Genomic DNA, 18,692 nt, shown 5'->3' with positions numbered 1-18,692 from the left:
TAAGATTCCGGCATTCACCTGATGAAAATCTTGGGGAAACCTCAATAATAATGGCCGACTAGCGAATTCGTACCCGAATTCCTCCCCTCCCCCTGCAGTTCGAAGCAAAAACAGTATTTGTTCCATATCTGCTTCACTTCCCTCTCTCGCCATCGTGTAATTTAGTTTTGTTTTCAATACCTATCCCTTTTTCTGTTACAGGTTCGTGAATCGCAATATCTCCATTCAGTTTTTTCCTTATAAAATAATATCTTCTTGTGACTAGTATCAATGTTTTTCAAGAGTAGGTAAATCTGAAGCGATTTTCCTATTTACAGCAAAAAAAAAAAAAACATTCTTACATGAAGTTCTGATCAATTCCCAAATGAATTTTCGAGATATTTTGGTTAATTATAGTAGAGCAATGCTTAGTAGAAAGAAATACTAAGGATCAACTTCTTTTTATGATTACAACGTAATTCTGTGCCATTGGCAAGAAACATCATAAAAATAAAGTGTTCTTCGGTTCGTTGCTTCAATGCCTAGAAATGCGTGATAAAGATGTGACGTAAGGTCGTAGAAACAGCTGCAGAAAATAACGAATTGTAACAAGAATTTATATTATTCCAGCTAAATCATCTGTATTGTTATTCTTACTTCTTAATGTTCAAGTAGTTTTTAAAACAAACTCCATGGTTGATGTTTTAGAATATTATAAAAACAGATTTTGTACGGGTAAATACTCGCATCGTTTAATATTTTGCCACTGATGCTCATCGACCCTTCCTTAACAAGTTCTAAGCTCATTTTCCCATGTTGTACTCTAATTGAAAAGTAAACACCCTGCAGAAAGAGCGTAAGAAGAATTTTTCATACATTTGTTTGTTTTTCATAATATTGCATGCATGATTTAATCGAAAATTGCGTTGATTTGCAGTCAGGGACGAAAGAATGTCGGAAAGAAATCATCTTTTATCTTTGTCTTTCCCATTCATCAAACATCGCCCGCTAATTGCAAAATACATAGTAGAGAACTGCCTCAAGTCAAGCATTCAGGAGAGAATTTGTCCGCATTATAAACACGTGAAGAGTGAGCGCGCTTACAAGGATGAATAGAAGATTTATTATTTTTATTGCTTTAAATTAGACCGAGCTCTTCAGTCGTTTTGGTTATTTGCACTGCGCGTTTTTATATCTTGTGCATTCTTTATCTTTCAGGACATTGTATTTTTTTTTTTTTTAACAAAACAAATAGTCGATCAATCCTAAATACTTGCTTTTTTTGTAAAGTAATAATAATAGATCTATACAGTACACAATTGATGGAGCTTTTTTTGAGAGTGTGAGACCGGCAAAGCATAAATTAATAAAAAGGAATGTAGCTGTTAAGGTAGAAACAATAAGGACCATGTGGGGCTGGAAGAGGATAGGATGAACAATAAGTTGACATAGAGGCAGTATCTTGCGTTATGTATTTATTTGACAAAAAGTGTAGATGAGCGTACGTTAGTACATACGGAGAAAAATAGACTCTCAGAGAACAGCCTACGAATCTTCAAAGTACACTCTAAAATGTTCCCAAGCTCCTAATGGTGAAGGAGGCCGAATACCATATGCCTGAGGTGTAAAGCAAGATATTTCGCGTCGTACAGTGGTGTCCTCGTGTGACCGAAACAATTTTCCATGAATTTGATTCTTTCACCTTCGGAATGAAGTCAAAATAACAATCCGAAAAATATGGAGAGTGCCACATAAGGCCCTATCCAGTTGCAATGATGTCAACAGACTTTGGGGGAGATGAGTGAAATTCAGCTCAAATGTAGAAGAGACTATATAGATTCTCTATTCCAAAAGCAAATTGTCCTCAAATGGATGGAACGTAGTAAAAAAAGCACGAAACATTAGTATTAATATCAGTGGAAATCAGTGAAAAGAAAATAGTTCCTCCACTCCAAAAGAGGGAGATGGCTCCAGTTCAGCTTAAATATACAAGACGACTGTGTAGGTTCTATATTGCAAAAGCAAATTGTTCAAAATGAATGGAACATAGTCAAAAAAAAAAAAAAAAAAGCACAAAACATTAATGTCAGTGGGAAATAAACGAGAAAGAAATTTCTCCACATATTTCAAAAGCCAAAAGAGGGAGATAGCTGAAATTCAGGTTAAATATAGAAGAGACTATGTAGATTCTGTATTTCCAAAGCACATTGTCCTAAAATGAATGGAACATAATTAGAAAGAAAAGCACGGCACATAAACATTAATGTCAATGGTAAATCAATGAAAAAGATGAAGTCGTCTACATCTCAAAAATTGTAATAAGGAGATGGCTAATTGAAAGCTTATTGCAAAGACATAATGAAGAGCTTAAAAGCGATGTATAGCACGTAAGGTAGATATGGATAGAACATTATCAAAAGTCAAGTTGTTTGAGTAAAATTAATAACAAAGATAAAGTATATCCATCTTCTGCGAGTTACCCAGGGCGTCCCACGCACTGGGTTTGGTGCTTGATATATCTCACATATGGACTTGGGATCTCCAGACCCCAATTAGCACGCATCGTAACTTTTGACTTAGCACGCATTGCGTAATAGTCTGGTCCTTATAGCATATCGGATAGGCCCTTTCTCAACATCACTGTACCAATATCTTTCAAACAAGTTGCTGTATCCGCTGCAACGTTGTCATGATATACAGTTCCATTTATATAAAATGTTACAAAAAGTTTAAGTCCAACTTAAGAACAAACTATTGCGCCGTGTGCTTATGCATTCAGAAATACACTTCTCATTGACTAATTACTTCTGGTATTCAACCCAACTCACCCTCTCCTCCATCTCTTCTTGTATAAAACGTTGTGTGACGTAATATACTCTTTCCATTCATACGAAAAAAAAAAATGAACCAGTTTACAAGATTTTGTAGCTCTAAAACCGTCTCTTTCATTCGTTTGTTCTGAAATGCCTTTCTAGAGTCTGAATAAAACAAAACCTCACAAAATGTTCCCATAGTTTCATAAACGTCCTTATTTGTATTCTTTCCCTTTTTCAAAGGCTGCATATCACATCAACCTAGGAGGATGCTCCTTGTGAAATCTATGGAAATTGTTAATCACGGCAGTAGGTTTTGTACTTTCCAAAGGGCGCAAAGCTTTAAACAACTGTTAACAGAAATGAGTTATTTAATGACAGGGTATCCATCGGTCACGAATGTCACGAAAAAGTCACGAAATTTAGCTTTTGGGTCACGATTTTTTTTAAATGTACAAATGTAAGTACATATTGGAAAATTTTGTTCTATAAAACGTCAAAATTCACCACCAAAAATGTCTATGATCGGGTTTAGACGCTACCAAAGCAAAGTACGTTTCTATCGCATGGATGAAAATTCGACCTAATTCGCACCCAAATTCGCTCTTGAAAATGTTAGGAAATTTTATGATTTGGTAAAGAAAAGTCACGAAATTTCATTTTGGAATTTTAGTAGACACCCTGAATGATTAATTGCATTTCTTGTCAGAAATTGCAATCAAATTATCCAGGGACGTCGTTTGGGCAGGACAGGAGAGTGTAATTGCCTCCTCCCTTGAGCTTGATAAATACATATTGTTTGGTCACATGTATAGTAATACACTAATAAAAAAGCTCGATCCTTATACGCAGAGACAGGTCTATAACTGTCTAGCGGACCCGTGAACATTATCCCTGTGTTAGATCCACATTCCTTGCATCAACCTATAGAAGCACAGGAGTACGAGCTGTGCGCGATTAAAGAGCCAAATAAATACTCGCCTTTAGAACCTTTCAGAAGACGGTGGCCCCTCCATCTTTTCAGGGTTTAAAGTTCAAATGTTACATTGGCAACCTTACCACTATCGTGTATTTCGTTTTCGCGAGTGTGACAAGTAAAAGTGAGGTGATTACGGCGTTCTCTCTCTCGTTCTTGCTCTCTCTGGATGTGTTTACTTACACTGTATTATGGAATTCCTAACGTATAATGCTTCGAAAATTTCTACGAAGTTTAGCGTCCCTTTTTAGCAACAACTTTATATAAGACGTTGAGTTACAGATTACGGTGGAATTGGAACCACCGTAATGTATTGGAATTTTCAACGCTCTCCGAGTAGGAATCGAACCCAGAACTATGTACATTAATGGCCCACGCGTCACCCCTATACCAGCGGGAAGAGCTGTTTCGAAAATGTTGGTTAACAACTCATTTATAAAAATTATTCTCACTTGTGTGCAAGTCACTGAATGGATTTTAATAACTTATAACAAAATTACAAGTATTTTCAGAGAACTTTGGTGCTTGCGAACGACATTCTTTTCCCATTGATTGCCTCCACTCCACACCAAACCAAGTTGAACTAGTATTGGAAAATAACCTTAATGTTTTAGTTTTACGTTGCTATGCCCCTGCAAAAAGCTATCGCTTGCGTAAGGATATTACAGCATAAATTGAAGGGCAACGGGACTCACACTGAATATATATGTAGATGGAGGAAAATGGTGGATTTAGGTCAACTTATGGCCGAATCTTCCTTCGCCCGTTACTACACCACCTCCTGATACATCTCTTTTGCGGTCCTTCTGAGCTCAGCGGCCCTAGACAGTTTGCCTAGTAGCATATCCCACGCTTATGGAGGGAATAATGGGAATACTTTTATCCATGCTGCATTTTCTGGCGACCTGCAGGTGCTACTTATAAACCTGTGATTAAATCAACAACCACTGAACTAAGCACATGCACAGGCTGTTCGTCGGATTAGTGACAAAGTGACAATGAAGAAGCTTGAAGAACAACGTGTGTGTGTGTATGTGAAATTTTGCTACAAACTTAGTAAAAATTGTACAGAGATATTTCAATTGCTTAACCAAGCATACAAGAACAACTCTGTGAGTCGAACGCAGTGCTATGAGTTTTTTTAAGCGTTTTGAAAAGGTAGAACATCAGTCGGTGAGGATCCTAGGCTTGGACAACCTTCAACAGATGACGACCATGTCGAGAGTTTGTGATGTGATTTACTCACGAAGTGGGCATCAGCATAGGATCATGCCATCAAATTTTGAATTAATTAAAAAAAAAAGAAAGAAAAAAAGAAAAGAAACTACAGATGCGTCATTTCATAGCAAAATTCCTCCGCAGTTGTCTGACAAAACATCTGACTTCCGTTGTGTTCCACCACCCTATTCTCCGGACCAAGCCGCAGTAGACTTTTTCGTGTTTCCTAAACTTAAGACCACTTTGAAAGGACATCGTTTCCAAACCACAAGAGAGATTCAGGACAATGCAACAAAAAGATCTACATGGCATTCCAGAAAGTGCGTTCCATCAGGCTTTCCATAAATGGAAGAAACATTGGGAACTTGTATTGTCAGTAAAGGGGACTGCTTTGAGGGTATTTTATAGCAAAAGTTCGGTCTTGTTTTGAACACACATCTTATCTCGGAATATATTAGAAGTTTAGAACAAGGTTCCTATCGAAGCTGCCTGAAAGTATGGATTAAATGAGGTATGGAATAAGATTCAACACGTTTCTTCCATGCTTTTTGGCGTCCGTTGTTACGTCGTCGTTCGTCGTCGAGCAACTGTTGGCATTGGTGCATGAAATGAATAACAGAACAGGAGACTTTGAAACCTTTTCATTATAGACATATTTCTTCTTTATTCAAGTTCCAGTTTACGTAAGTTTTGCTATAATTCTGTTCTGCATATGTACGTACGAAAGTGCCCTTATTCACTCCTCCCCTTCTTCCTGAATGTTGTTTGCGTTAGGTTTGTGACAGTCAGCACCAATCCAGTCCAGCAATCTCTCTTTGCATACGCCACTGATCTGATGTAATCGATTGCGCAAAACTTGTATAGTACATGATGTTTACCGGTCACGAAAGCCAGGAAAATGTCTAAAACAGCTTATGTGATCACTAATTTTTCATCCGTACAGAAGATACTTCGAATGAGTTTGAGACTCGAATACAATCCCAAATGCAGATTGATTATTTTATAATTTATACCTATTATCACTGCCAGGTCACTCATTGTGACACTTTACTTTTCACGTCCTCTTTGCACATTACAGATCATATTGTAACTTGTTTCGCATACCTTAAAACCATAAATAGGATTTCTGACAAACGTATCGAATTTTGTATTTCATGCCACCTTTTATGATTCAATAAGGGAGATCATAAACTATATTCAGTTTTCAATCAAAATGTGCCGTGTACTTCATTCAAAACAGTTTTGCCGTAAGTGTTGTATAAAATTCACAGCAACCGAAAAAATATAAAATGAAGTAAATATAAAATGAAATGAATATAAAATATAAAATGAATAAAAAATATGAAAACCATGGTGTTCATCAACTAGTTTTATTTATTCGTGTTATTCAAACAGAAATTATTCATATTAATTGTGATATAAGATAAAATTAAGTATTATTAATGGCATGACAATTTTCATATTTAAGTATCTTCTTACATAAATTACTCCTCTCCTGCTGCAACAGCCGTTAAGGGCCAGATTTTACCAGTCAGTGTGTGTCGCTCACACCCTTATGGTGATGTGTGGTGAACAAATCGACTCACTCCACCGTTGATATTGGCTTTCTGAGCGGAGATTGATACTTCTTTCTTTCAAGTAGCTCTCCAGTTGTCCTCACGCCGCTGGGTAGAAACTACACTGCCAACACCGTGTGCTCAGTACAAACATTCACCGGCTTTCTTCTAACCAAATCCAGCACTGCTTGACTTCGCTGATCTTACGAGAATCGGCATGTAGTACGACTAGGGTGTTGGTTACATAAATTGAACTTTGTGTAGAGGCTTTGAATATGTTAGAATTAAGACAACTCTAAACTTCAACCAGTATCTGAAATCGGTATTCGCAATGAGTGAAACAAGTAGAGAGAAACAGACAGGGGCATTGTGGGAATTGTATCCGTGATCGTGAACAACTAATTGTAGATACTAGTCTTGCGTAACTGGGAGCATTGAATGAAGGCATGCATTCAAGAAATAGATGATCATGTTGAACGTATTTGAATGTCATTTCAGATATGTAGTCGAACTTTCTTTTTTTGTCTCATCCTGTAGTTCGTGCACATCTGTTTGTCTCTAGCCCCAATATAGTTTATCCAAAGAAATATTCCATCACAAATCCCTCAGTCATAGGTAGAATCTTGTGAAGTAATTTGATTTGTATTTAAAATAATAAATATTGATAGATCTACAGATAAGAGCGAAACCCACTGGTAGAGCTGTGTCGGGGGTCTGATTTGTTACCAGCTGTTGTCAAGTGGGTTTTGTGGTAGGTAAACACCATTTGCGTGTGTGTGTGTTTCTCGAATTTCTCCCACTTCTTCATTCCACCATTGTCATCCATCTCATTATTACCGTCTCCTTCAGCCTCAGAACATAATCGTGGTATGTTATTTTTGAAAAAGGGCAAAGGACCTATTTTCAGAAGAAAAGTGGATTATTTAAATAATGTCATTCATACAAACTTTTACGTAAAGTAGAGGAAATAATGAAGGAGTTTGAGTGATATTTAGAGAAAATGTCCATATTCTAGTAGTGTGAGTGTGAACGAGTATGTCGTCGCTTTGTCGTTTCCTGAAATTTAAAAATCAATAATTTCCTTTGTTAACGTTGATCCTAGTCTAGAAGATAATACCCAAACAGAATTTCCTTGCGCCAACATCCTTATCGAGATCGTTTAAGTCTGCAGACATAGATGTTTATTGGAATGTTAATTATTGAGAACATGTTTCATGTTGATTCAAGGAAGGGTTTTAGAAACATAAACTTACAAAAATAAATGCTATTTTTGTACCGCAATTGTGAAAGGGATTTCTGGTTTTATATATATAGTTAATCAGTAGTTTTTAATATTAAGCCAGAGTCAAAACTTTATATGGTTGTTTCCTTAAAACGTTGTCAAGTATACTCAAGAGAACAGGTGAATCAGATGCTATAATGGAGAGTTTCCGGAGCGTGAAATTAGCTTTCCAGGAAACACACTGTCTTGCTAAAACCACCAGAATATTATGTTATCCGCAACGAACATTTTTAGAGTTCCCGAATCAAATTAGTGTAGTGTGAAATTTGACTTGTAAATTATTATCATCACAGCGGAGGAAGAAGTAAAACTTTTCACCAATGAGGGAATCCAAGATAAAGTCGATGCGATGTTAAAGATTCCGTAAATTATAGATTTTTTTTTTTCAATTTGTAGAACTAATTGATTAGGAACTGTCATCAGTTCGAGTGGTCCCGGATTCGACTGCTGTGGGTAGAGTATATTTGGTATTAATCCAATATCATGAGATAATTTGATAGTAATTTCAGTTAAGAAAGAACGAACTCTTGTCTAGAAATTACGGCGATAGGAATCGATGTGTGTACAAGTTCCGCAGCTAAAAAGCTGTTTAACCAGTCATGCCTGCTTTCGGGTTTGGTTCAATAGTTTCTCGTGATGGTGCACCTTTTCGACGTCCTTTATGTAATTCTCCTTTGAGGCTGGTATAGCCGTGTTTAAACTCGATAACCTATTCTTTAATTGTTCAGAATGAATTAGAAGCGTCTCCGTACCTTCGATAAACTTTGCATCAATCTCTTTTATCGTTAAAACTCATTAACAAGAAACTACGAAAGCATGATATTCATTTCTATCCATTTCACAGAACACAGACGTCATTTCTACCTCATATAGTTGGCTAACAGAAACTACTCGATCAGGTAATTTCATATCGATGACTATGAAAGATGTGCGAGTCTCTGGAGAGCGAGAAAGAAGCTTGGCGGTAGTGTCATTAATAGGCAAGGCCGAGAAATTTTCCCATCGTCCAATAAGATGAAGACTTGGTGGAATGTAGCTTATAAAGGTTGTATTTTGGGGTCTTAACTTTGGTTCAAGAAAATGACAGTCGGTCCTTCTTTCGATTATTGTTTCTGAAATCTAGGAAATTTTTCATGGTTAATAATTCTATTCTGTCGTTTTTCATTATGTCTACAGAACAATATCTGTCTAAAAGTCAAGAGTGCCTTTCTATATCATTCTGTTAAATTCCTGTGTTAAAATTCAGCTTTCCAAAGGTTGTAATATTTCCATTTTGCATACATGAAATAAAATGAGCAACTAATGGAGTATTTAAGTTACATAAATTGTGGATAACATTATTATCAACACTGGGTATTTGACCTTTCTCTTCTGTAGTTAATACAATATTGTTGACCTGCATTGAACGACAATCTGACCTAAATGGAATTAAGTTACGGTACTATGAGATTCCCTTAAAAATGTTTATATGAATTTTGTTACTTATTCAAATGGATCAAGTAAATTATACTTTTATTTTCAGGTTCATTGCATATATCATCTGAACTCCTTCCGTCACGACCTAGACCAGGAAGAGGTTCCGGACGAAGAGGAAGGCCACGGGGTCCAGCGAGAGGTCCAAGTAGGCGAGGGGGGCGAGGACGTGGAAACGGTGATCCTCAAAAGTCATTGATGCGTAAGTTGAACAGAGCTGGATATATCAAACTCGTATGTTATATAAATCATATTTTAATACAGAAATAATAATATTTGAACAATTTAAAAAACGCTTATTTTATCGAAGAAAATTGGTGCATGTAAATATCAGCATTTTATACCAGGTCTTTTTCAAGTTCAATATTATGTTTACCGATTTATCTTAGCTTGCATTATTGTATGTTAATAAAATATTAGCATATTAATGCTAATTCTTGAAGCACGCAAAGTGTGATGATGAATTGTTATTCATGAAGACAGGTAGAATCATTTCCAGTACAATACTAGATTTAGATTATCAGGCTTAGTTAAAAAAAAGATTCTCGATTCTTTCTTAACTACAGTTGAACTTATTTGGTCTAGGAATTAATTCGTGCGGTTGGTACGCACACATTGAAGCTGTAGTACAAACACAAAATACATAAATACCTTAAGAAAAATATTGTCCATCGCTAGCCACCACTTTCGCCCATCTGTCAGGCAATGTACGGATTCCGTGGCGAAAGAAGTCCTCATCCTTGGAAGCGATCCAGTCAGAGACCCATGTTTCGATATCTTCTGAAGAAGTAAACCGCTGTCCAATCAAATCGTTGTTCATGCAATCGAACAAGTAGTAGTCCGAAGGAGCAACGTCTGGTGAATACGGCGGGTGGGGTAAAACTTCCCATCCGACATTTTCTAAATAGGTTTTGACCGGTTTTGCGACATGTGGGCGAGCGTTATCATGTTGAACAATAAGTTTATCATGTCTGTTCTCCCATTCTGGTCGTGTTCTGGCCAGAGCTTTCTTCAAACGCATTAATTGTCGTCGATAACGTTCTCCATTCATAGTTTCGCCCGGTTGCAGCAGCTCATAGTACACCACACCTTTCATATCCCACCATATGCACAGCATAACCTTTGCACAGTGAATATCTCGTTTTGGTTGTGATGGACCTGGTTCACCTGGTTTCACCCAGGCCTTTTTTCGTTTAGGGTTCTCGTAATGGATCCACTTCTCATCACCCGTAATAATTCGATGCAGAAACCCCTTTCTGCTCTGTCGTTGAAGCAGCAATTCGCAAATGGTTTTTCGTCTTTCAACGTCTCTGTCTTTCAATTCATGTGGAACCCAATGTGACATCTTTTGAATCATTCCCATGGCTTTCAAGCGTTTGGAGACTGTTGTTTGATCAACGCCTAATGCTGCTGCAAGTTGTTCCTGCGTTTGACACGAATCCTGCTCGAGCAATGCTGTCAATTCTTCGCCTTGAAATTTTTTTGGCTGTCCAGCTCGCACTTGGTCTGCCAAGCCGAAATCACCACTTCTAAACCGTGCAAACCACTTCTGACACGTTCGCTCAGCTAGAGCATGGTCACCATACACTTCCACCAAAATACGATGACTTTCAGTCGCACTTTTCTGCATGTTAAAGTATTGCAGCAGGACACCCCGCAAAAACACTTTATCAGGCACAAATTGCGCCATGTTCACTTAACTACAAACTGGTGTTGTTGACGCTTTAATCCACTGCCCTATACTACGAACGATACGCGATGACAGGGGTTTGCAACACATGTGTGGATACACGGAACTGTGGGACGCTCCGTTCGTTGCGCCATCTCTTGTCCACCCGCACGAATTAATTCCTAGACCAAATAGTTATCAAAACAATTGGTTTCTATGACACCTCGTTTACTGCGTTAAATATTCAGTGGGATCAACAAGGTATTTTATAGGCAAGGTATTTTATACCATCTTAGTACGACATTAAAAAGTGGATCAAAGTTGTGTGTGTAATATATGCTTGATAGAGTAGTCAAATATTTAATCATTCCAACTTCCGATGCCTGACTGATACAACCCATGTCGGTTATGACATTCGTTTATAACACCGCTATTTTTAGATTCCTTTTGGTCGTTATAACCGAGTTCAACTGCATATGATTTAAAACAACAAAGGTAATACCCATAGTAAGATAAAGCAAAGCATACATAACTGAGATTATTGATTGAAGATAGTTAAGAACACCACATAGTAGATTGTATTTTATATCTTCGTATAATAGTGAGACCATAAAGAGCGGATCATACTATTAAAGTGGGATTCGAATCAGCGACCACGCACACATGACACTATGAAAAAGTCTTGCGATTCATTCAAAATTTCTTTCCCTCCGATAGTATCTTCAGATAATAATTTTAGATTAAATTCACTAATGTCTTAAACTGCTTTACTGTAAACCAAACTATACAATATGTTTTGAAATAATCCGAAAATGAACTTTCATCTAAGGAATCCACTTTTGAACATGACTGTAAATTCAAAATCTGTGGGCGACCGTGCCAGATTGGAGATTTGTTTTTTTGCAGTGTTTATTCTTACATTAAATCGAAATATAAATGCAACGTGAGGTAAATTGTATATCCATCTTGATGATAAACACGAGTGTCAGTCAATAACGTGAGGAATACTGTTCATCAAGCTTATTTAGAGTTTGTTTAAGTGCTGCAGGCTTCATTGCCATACTCATAGTTCTTTTTTTTTAACACTGAAAAGAATATTAACTGATATTGGAGCTGGTGGGAGAATAATTCTTAAGAAAACAATATATCATTATCATCACTTACAATAAGACCTAATTATATTAGGTGTTCCCATTAGTATTTTATCTTCTGCTTTGTGAAGTTTTTAATATACGAGGTGTATACAAAAAATATCAAACCTTTGATCGCAAAAATACATTTATTCAAATAACATACAGTGATTAATCTCCTTCAAAATAGTCAGTCTCCTTGGGAGTGCACACACTTACGGCAGCGGCCGTCCATTGTTGGAAAGACCTCTGGAATGCATATTTTAGAATGTTGTTGAGCTGGACTATCATATTCCTCTTAATGTCTTCACTGGAATCAAATCGAGTCCCATCTACATTCCACCATTTTCATTCATTTCTCATCATCAACATCTCCTTTAGCCTAGCCGGCATAACCGTAGGCCGTAAAATTTCATTTCATTTCATTTTGGTTACTTTGTCTCAGGATCGTACTAGTACACCCAAGTTTCGTCACCAGTAGTGATCCTCGACATGAAGGACGAGTCATCCACGGCACACTGACGGAGTTCTTGGCAGACTTTGACGCGATGTTTCTTCGTAGGATGTTGTAGCCTTCCTATAACATCGTCTTTGAAACAATGTTACTAGAACTTACATACGACCCTAAGAATTGTTTCTCCGAGCACACCTTGTGTCGTCGATAACTCTTTGCATTTTTGGTGAGTTTCACTTCTTTTAGGATATCTATTTCTCATAATCAAAGTACGTATTAGAAACTAACAGAAGCACATACAAAGCAACAATATAATCAATTTAGCTGAGACACTAATCTCTATAACAACATCCGTTTCGTACCTTGACTCACAAAATACGTGAGTACTGCTATCTGTATCGGCATTCTACTACATCAAACAATAGTTGATTGACAAATGATGAGCGCTGTCTCGCACTCCCCCCCAAAAATATTTATAGCACCCCGTATTTCCTTACTTATCCTTGGCTTATACGATCATCTTTACCTGAACACGTTTGCTGCTGTTGCAGTCTTGTTCTTTATTATTTCCCATTTTTATGCGATATTTTCTTCTGGTGGTATTTGTTAAACCTCTCTGTGTCCATCTAGGAGATTTTCTCAAGGTATTCTTACCTTTTCTCAACTTTCTAATAGTCTTGTTAATTCTCGGTCGTAATTGGTTTTGTATTACTGTTAGTGTATGGTTGGAATCGGCATATGTCTCCCATGTAACTCTTTGCTTTGTTTATGTAGTTGTCGGATTAAGAGGTACGTAGTCTATTTTAGGACCTGCTGCAATCACATGACTTCTTCTATGTAATCTTCTTTTTGGCTGCTGAAAGTTATTCCTTATAACAACATTTTGGTCAGTACAAAATTCAGCTCATGTTAACTCTCGTTTCTCCGTCTTATTCCAAAAATTTCCAAGAACTTGTCACTGACTTTTATTCCAATTCTAACTTCCATTCATAATTAAGTTATACTTTTCAGATAGCTCAAATAAGAATTCTTTAGTTCTCCATGTATGTCTTTATAAAATGTAGTTTTACCTGGCTAGCATGCGTAGTTTTTTTTTAGAATATTATTTCTTATATTTTGCCCTTATGTTTATTGTTACCCTTTCATCATGCCAACCTTTTATAATTTTGCCTTACTTGTTCTTCTCCAGCTGTTCCGTCTGTTAATCCTTCAGCCATCTTTCTTTTCTTATTCCTACTTGCCTATGCATTCTTTCAGTTAGTTTCCGTAAATTTTTCAGATTTCCTGGTCTGATAGAATAAAATAATCCTGTAGGGATTTCGGTTGATGTCGATCGAAGATACCATGCTTAGCTTCTCTTTCATGCTAAAAAATGACACCCTCTGTAACAGTCCTACCCCTTTCTCTAAATTTATATGCTTTCCTTATTTTAAAATGTTGGAATGCATTAAGATTGAGTTCTCCTTCCTTTTACTTCGCAGTGAAACAGTCATCAAAGACATTATGTTCCTGCCTGCTTCTGTCCACTTGTGAGCTTTAATATTAATGATCTTCAGTTCCAGAAACTAAAGCTAATGCTCTCCATTTTGAAATTCTATTTCATTTTTCTCGTCGCTCAGATCTATCCGGCTTTCGTGACCTCTCAGATAGCTACAAGACCGCCGGTAAATCTCCCCGGTCTTCGAAAAATATTTTTTTATTGAGGACTATATTTTAGGAAATTGTATTGTGAAATTTGCTGTAACCGTTGAACTATTCTTCGTTCCAGGTGGTGCTCCAGGTCAGCCAGTGGTAAAGCGAGGCCCAGGTAGACCTAGACTAAGGCCCGCTGGCCCAAGCAATCAAGGAAGTCGTCCAGCTCCTCCAAAGCTTTTGCCAGTTCCTCTTGGCACAACAACTTTGGATACGACTCCGCAGCCACGTCCTTTTGGATTTTACACGCAGGGACCTGATTAGCAGGTAAACAGAATACTTGGTATGAATCTCATAGACAGTATAATTTCATTTACTTTTATTACAACTTTGCTGTCGTATCACTAATTACAAACAAATAATACAATGCCAATTGCATGTGTGCACAACATTAATAAAAGGTCCTAAAAATAATTTCTTGTAAGCATGTTATTAATATCGTATTGAATGTTTCACATTGAGATATCTGATTATTTGTTTAGAAATACCTGTAGTAAGTTTGACGCAGTAGTTAGGAGTTGTGTATCAAATCGGTATGAAGGAGATTATGTGAAATGATAACACTTATGGCATACAATTTTTTTTTCAAGAGTTCTTTTTACACACTGAACTGATTTAGTACCATCATAGAAAACGTGATTAGTTTATTCCAAATCTTGTTGAGAGGAACTGTGTTCGATTGACAATAATATTCGTCAGTTTCTTTTTCCGTGGTTTACGCTTTCAAGGAAAACAGTTTCAACCCACAAAAGCATAACATCGTAATTTGTATAGTGTTAAATGATTTTGGCGCCATCCGGTATGAGGAGAAAGTGAAAAGTTTTGAGACTCACCTGAAAGAGATGTTAGAATTGAATTAGGATTTCTCTACATGTTCACAGATCCGTAATGCATTTGGTGCTGCAATTTTTTTAACGTAGGGAATAGATGAAAATTTGATCGTGCCAGATGGGCGAATAAGGTGGATGGGGAAGCACTGGGACCTACAATCAATAAAGTAACTTGTGCAATCGCGGCATGGTGAGGAGGAGTATTGTCTTGATCCAGGAGGACTTCGCTTTCAAGTTGCACTGGCCTGTTCTCCTCAGTAGCTGCTTGCAATCTAGGAGGTTAGCACAATATTTCCATTGATAATGAGACTGTCTTCAGAAAGTCAGCACAAATTATCCCTTCTTGATTCCAAAAATTGTCGCTATCACTTTTCGAGCAGATATGACCTAATGGTGATGAGGAGTTTTATCATTGTTGTGACTGGGTTTTTGTTTCTGAGTCGAAATGGTGATGTCTATAAGAAGTGTTACATATCACTTCTTATAGGCTTCAATGTTACTTCCATCAACTGGAGATTGGATTGGTAAATCAACACCTGTTGGTTGTTCTTTTGTTATGGAACCTGTCGAATGGTAATTTTGTTTATGGACAGTTCTTCATGGGTAGTGTCTCACACTTTCGGCCGAGATTTTTATACGTTCAGAGATTGTTTTCAGTCAAAAACTCAAATGATCATCCATAATCATATCCATCATACCATTTGAATGTTCTTCGTTGTTGTTGCCATCACTGGAAGTCATTCTCCTAGTATATCCAAAATGCTTTGCTGTACACGTTTGATTTGGCCTATCCAATGTTTAACAGCTTCGAATGATGGAACTTCATTATCCGAAGTTTGAGTCATATCCTGGTGAATTTCTGTTGAATTTGGCTCTGCCAATAGAGGTGCCAAATCGCAGCTCTATCGCTTGCTCTCTTCCCTGATACATCAACCGTTTCAAATCTGTAAAAAACATGAAGAAAACACATTATTTTCATACAATTTGACATCGAGTTGTTTTATAAAATTATGCGTTATAATCGTACGACAATTGTAGATCTATAACAACTCTTGCCTGTGAGGGTCAAAACATTCCGTCTTCCCTTCGTATGTGTAGAATATATAGCGAGTGAACATTACTTGATGCCTATAGCGAGATTTTTTCTGTAAATAATAATAATAATAATAAAAATCTTCCTTTCAATTATTATTATTATTGAAAGGAAGATTTTTATGTTAACCCAACATCTTTTAGGCAACTGGGGATTTCTTAATTAAAATGTAATGCATTCAGGTCTAGAGAGCTAGAAACCTGGGCATCCGTAATCAAGCATCACACAGTTAAGCATGTCACCTGGCCGGTCATATCCCTTTCTGGATTATTATTATTTATCCATATGAACATTTTACCATCTCGAAATAATCAAAGAAATTAAACTATCGGTAAAAGTACGAATCTTTATAATAGCTACAGGTCACCGAATTTCATACGGATAATAAAATTAAGATGAAAATAGCAGGATACATAACTCTCATGAAAAATACGTACGAGTTGGATATTCTACTAGGGAAGTTGAAGGCAAAAGATCTTTGGGTAGGTTTAGAAGAAAGATGTTATAGAAGTAACAATCGCATTGGATCGATTCGACACAGGATAGCATTTTTTTTCTGCAGTAATGAAACATTGGTTTTTTAAACCAAGGATATACAATATCAGGTACTTTTTGTACCATGAAGGCTGACAACGAAATAAAATAACTACGACACCGAGGCAGTTGCTGTTGCAACTTATCAAAAGTTCACCGTATTAACTGGGTTTCTACTGAAGAGACATACCCTGCGTGTTGTTTTCCTTATACATATATGTCGTCTGCTCACAGTAAATCGAGCAAACTACATTTGATCTATGTGCGACAAAGATATTTTGTACTTTTTTATTTTTGGTTACTGTCTGTTATGGATAGAAGTCAAAACATTGCTTTGTTTGTCGACACCTGAAATGAATGTGCATCTTTCGGAAATTGGAAGAAAGGGGGAAAAATCTTAGGAAAATTTGTTTTGCACCTGTTAATAAGCAAAAACAAAGTGGTGATTTTTTGCATTCAGAGATAGTACTAGACAAAAGAATTGTTTTCTTTTTCTTCTTCTGACGCTGTGTAAGTGGTAGTATTTATTTTCTATACAAGATAAAATTCTAAGATTATTCTTAATATTCTTTTTCAATGTATTGCAGATTTGTTTATAACGTCTGAACCTGAGATGTACTTTCGGACAATTGTAGAAAAGGTGCAGCAAAGAAGAGTTAAGTTATTGGATGTGTTGTTTAGAAAGCAAGTGAACATTTGTACTATTAGTTTGACCAGAAATTCAGTACTGCAAAAAGAAACTAATTTTGTTTTAGTATTTTGACTTAACAACACTCGTCTTAAAAATGAAAGTAAATTTCAAACTTAATTTTGTTGGTAAATTAGCAAAGAAGACATATCTTCAGAAGCACTGTGTGGTGTTATAAATGAAATTCATTTTATTCTAATTGTTGCTAAGTGATTGTTTTTATCGTTCCAAAATTTTGTTTGGACTGTTTATTTATAATGGGAACAATTACATGACTTTCTTATTTATGTAGATTTAAGAAGGCAATAATAAAACCAAATACAAATCGAAAGTCATACTACACTATTCTGCACTGAATTAACTGAGAGAAGGTGACACAGTTGCAAATAAGTAGGAATTGAAAGGATATCTCTGAAAAACTGCCCAAGTTAGACCACATCTTGGCTAGCAAGATGATAATTTCTTTATATAAATGTTGTTATTTGCATATAATGCTGACGAAATGTTGTATAGTATATTTGTTGGTATGAATATTTATGTGCAAACTCAGGAGGTTAAGAGGTGGGCTTAGCGTGATTTTATTATAAATAATGCTTATTTATTACTTTTTCGTATCGGACCAATTGTTACTATATATATGTGTGTTGAAGAATCAAACATTTACTGTGTTAACGGATGAACTAACGTCTAAAAGCAATCTGTTGTTTATATCTGGACAAGGCAAATAGACATTCAAAATAGAAGCTCCTTCTTTTTCCAAGTAGTTTAGATTAGCGTTTCACTAGAGGAAAATATTTCTTTTAAGTAGAAAAATATAAATATGTGTACATATATTATATATATAAATGTATCTATAATAAAGTAATTTCTTTTGCAAAGATGAACATATGTGTTCAGTGTGTATAGAAGTCCAAATGTGTAGAACAAAATTATTATATATTGCTGATATGAATGATGGTTGAAGATAACATATTTGATGTATTATTTAATGTATTTTCTTTTTTAAAAAAAGAAGTCTAATAATAGAGTTTTTATTGTCTACGTTTTCATTGCGTTTTATATTGTATATTTTATGTGAGGCGGAAAGTTATAAATCGGTTAGTATATTGTTTTATAGTATAGTCAGCAGCATAGATAAATATCTGCCGTACAATTTCTTGTGCCAGTAACTTTGAAATATTTACACCTATTCGAGTGCATGTTTGTGCAATTCAAAAATTATTATAGAAATATGTACTCAGCGTTATAGTGAGTACTGTGGTTTTCTGTAAGTTACAGCAAATTGTACTCAGATCAGTACATATA

General features: G+C 36.2%; 1 protein-coding gene across 2 annotated transcripts in view; it reads left to right on the top strand.

Annotated features, from left to right (window-relative positions):
* Ino80 (chromatin-remodeling ATPase INO80) overlaps positions 1-18,432 on the top strand; it is a 196,354-nt gene extending 177,922 nt beyond the window's left edge. For both annotated transcript variants that reach the window (XM_081759007.1, XM_081759006.1), the window contains exons 30-32: positions 9,347-9,499; positions 14,319-14,509; positions 17,287-18,432. In XM_081759007.1, the coding sequence (XP_081615133.1) occupies positions 9,347-9,499; positions 14,319-14,506 (341 nt within the window). In that variant the 3' untranslated portion in view covers positions 14,507-14,509; positions 17,287-18,432. The remainder of the gene's footprint in view (positions 1-9,346; positions 9,500-14,318; positions 14,510-17,286) is intronic.
* Positions 18,433-18,692: the final 260 nt, after the last annotated feature.

This window comes from Thermobia domestica, chromosome 5 (genome assembly GCF_964235325.1).
Source record: "Thermobia domestica chromosome 5, izTheDome1.hap1.1, whole genome shotgun sequence".
Taxonomy (NCBI): Eukaryota; Metazoa; Arthropoda; class Insecta; order Zygentoma; family Lepismatidae; genus Thermobia; species Thermobia domestica.
Note: the sequence above shows the minus strand (reverse complement) of the source record. Positions and strands in the feature narration are given on the sequence as shown.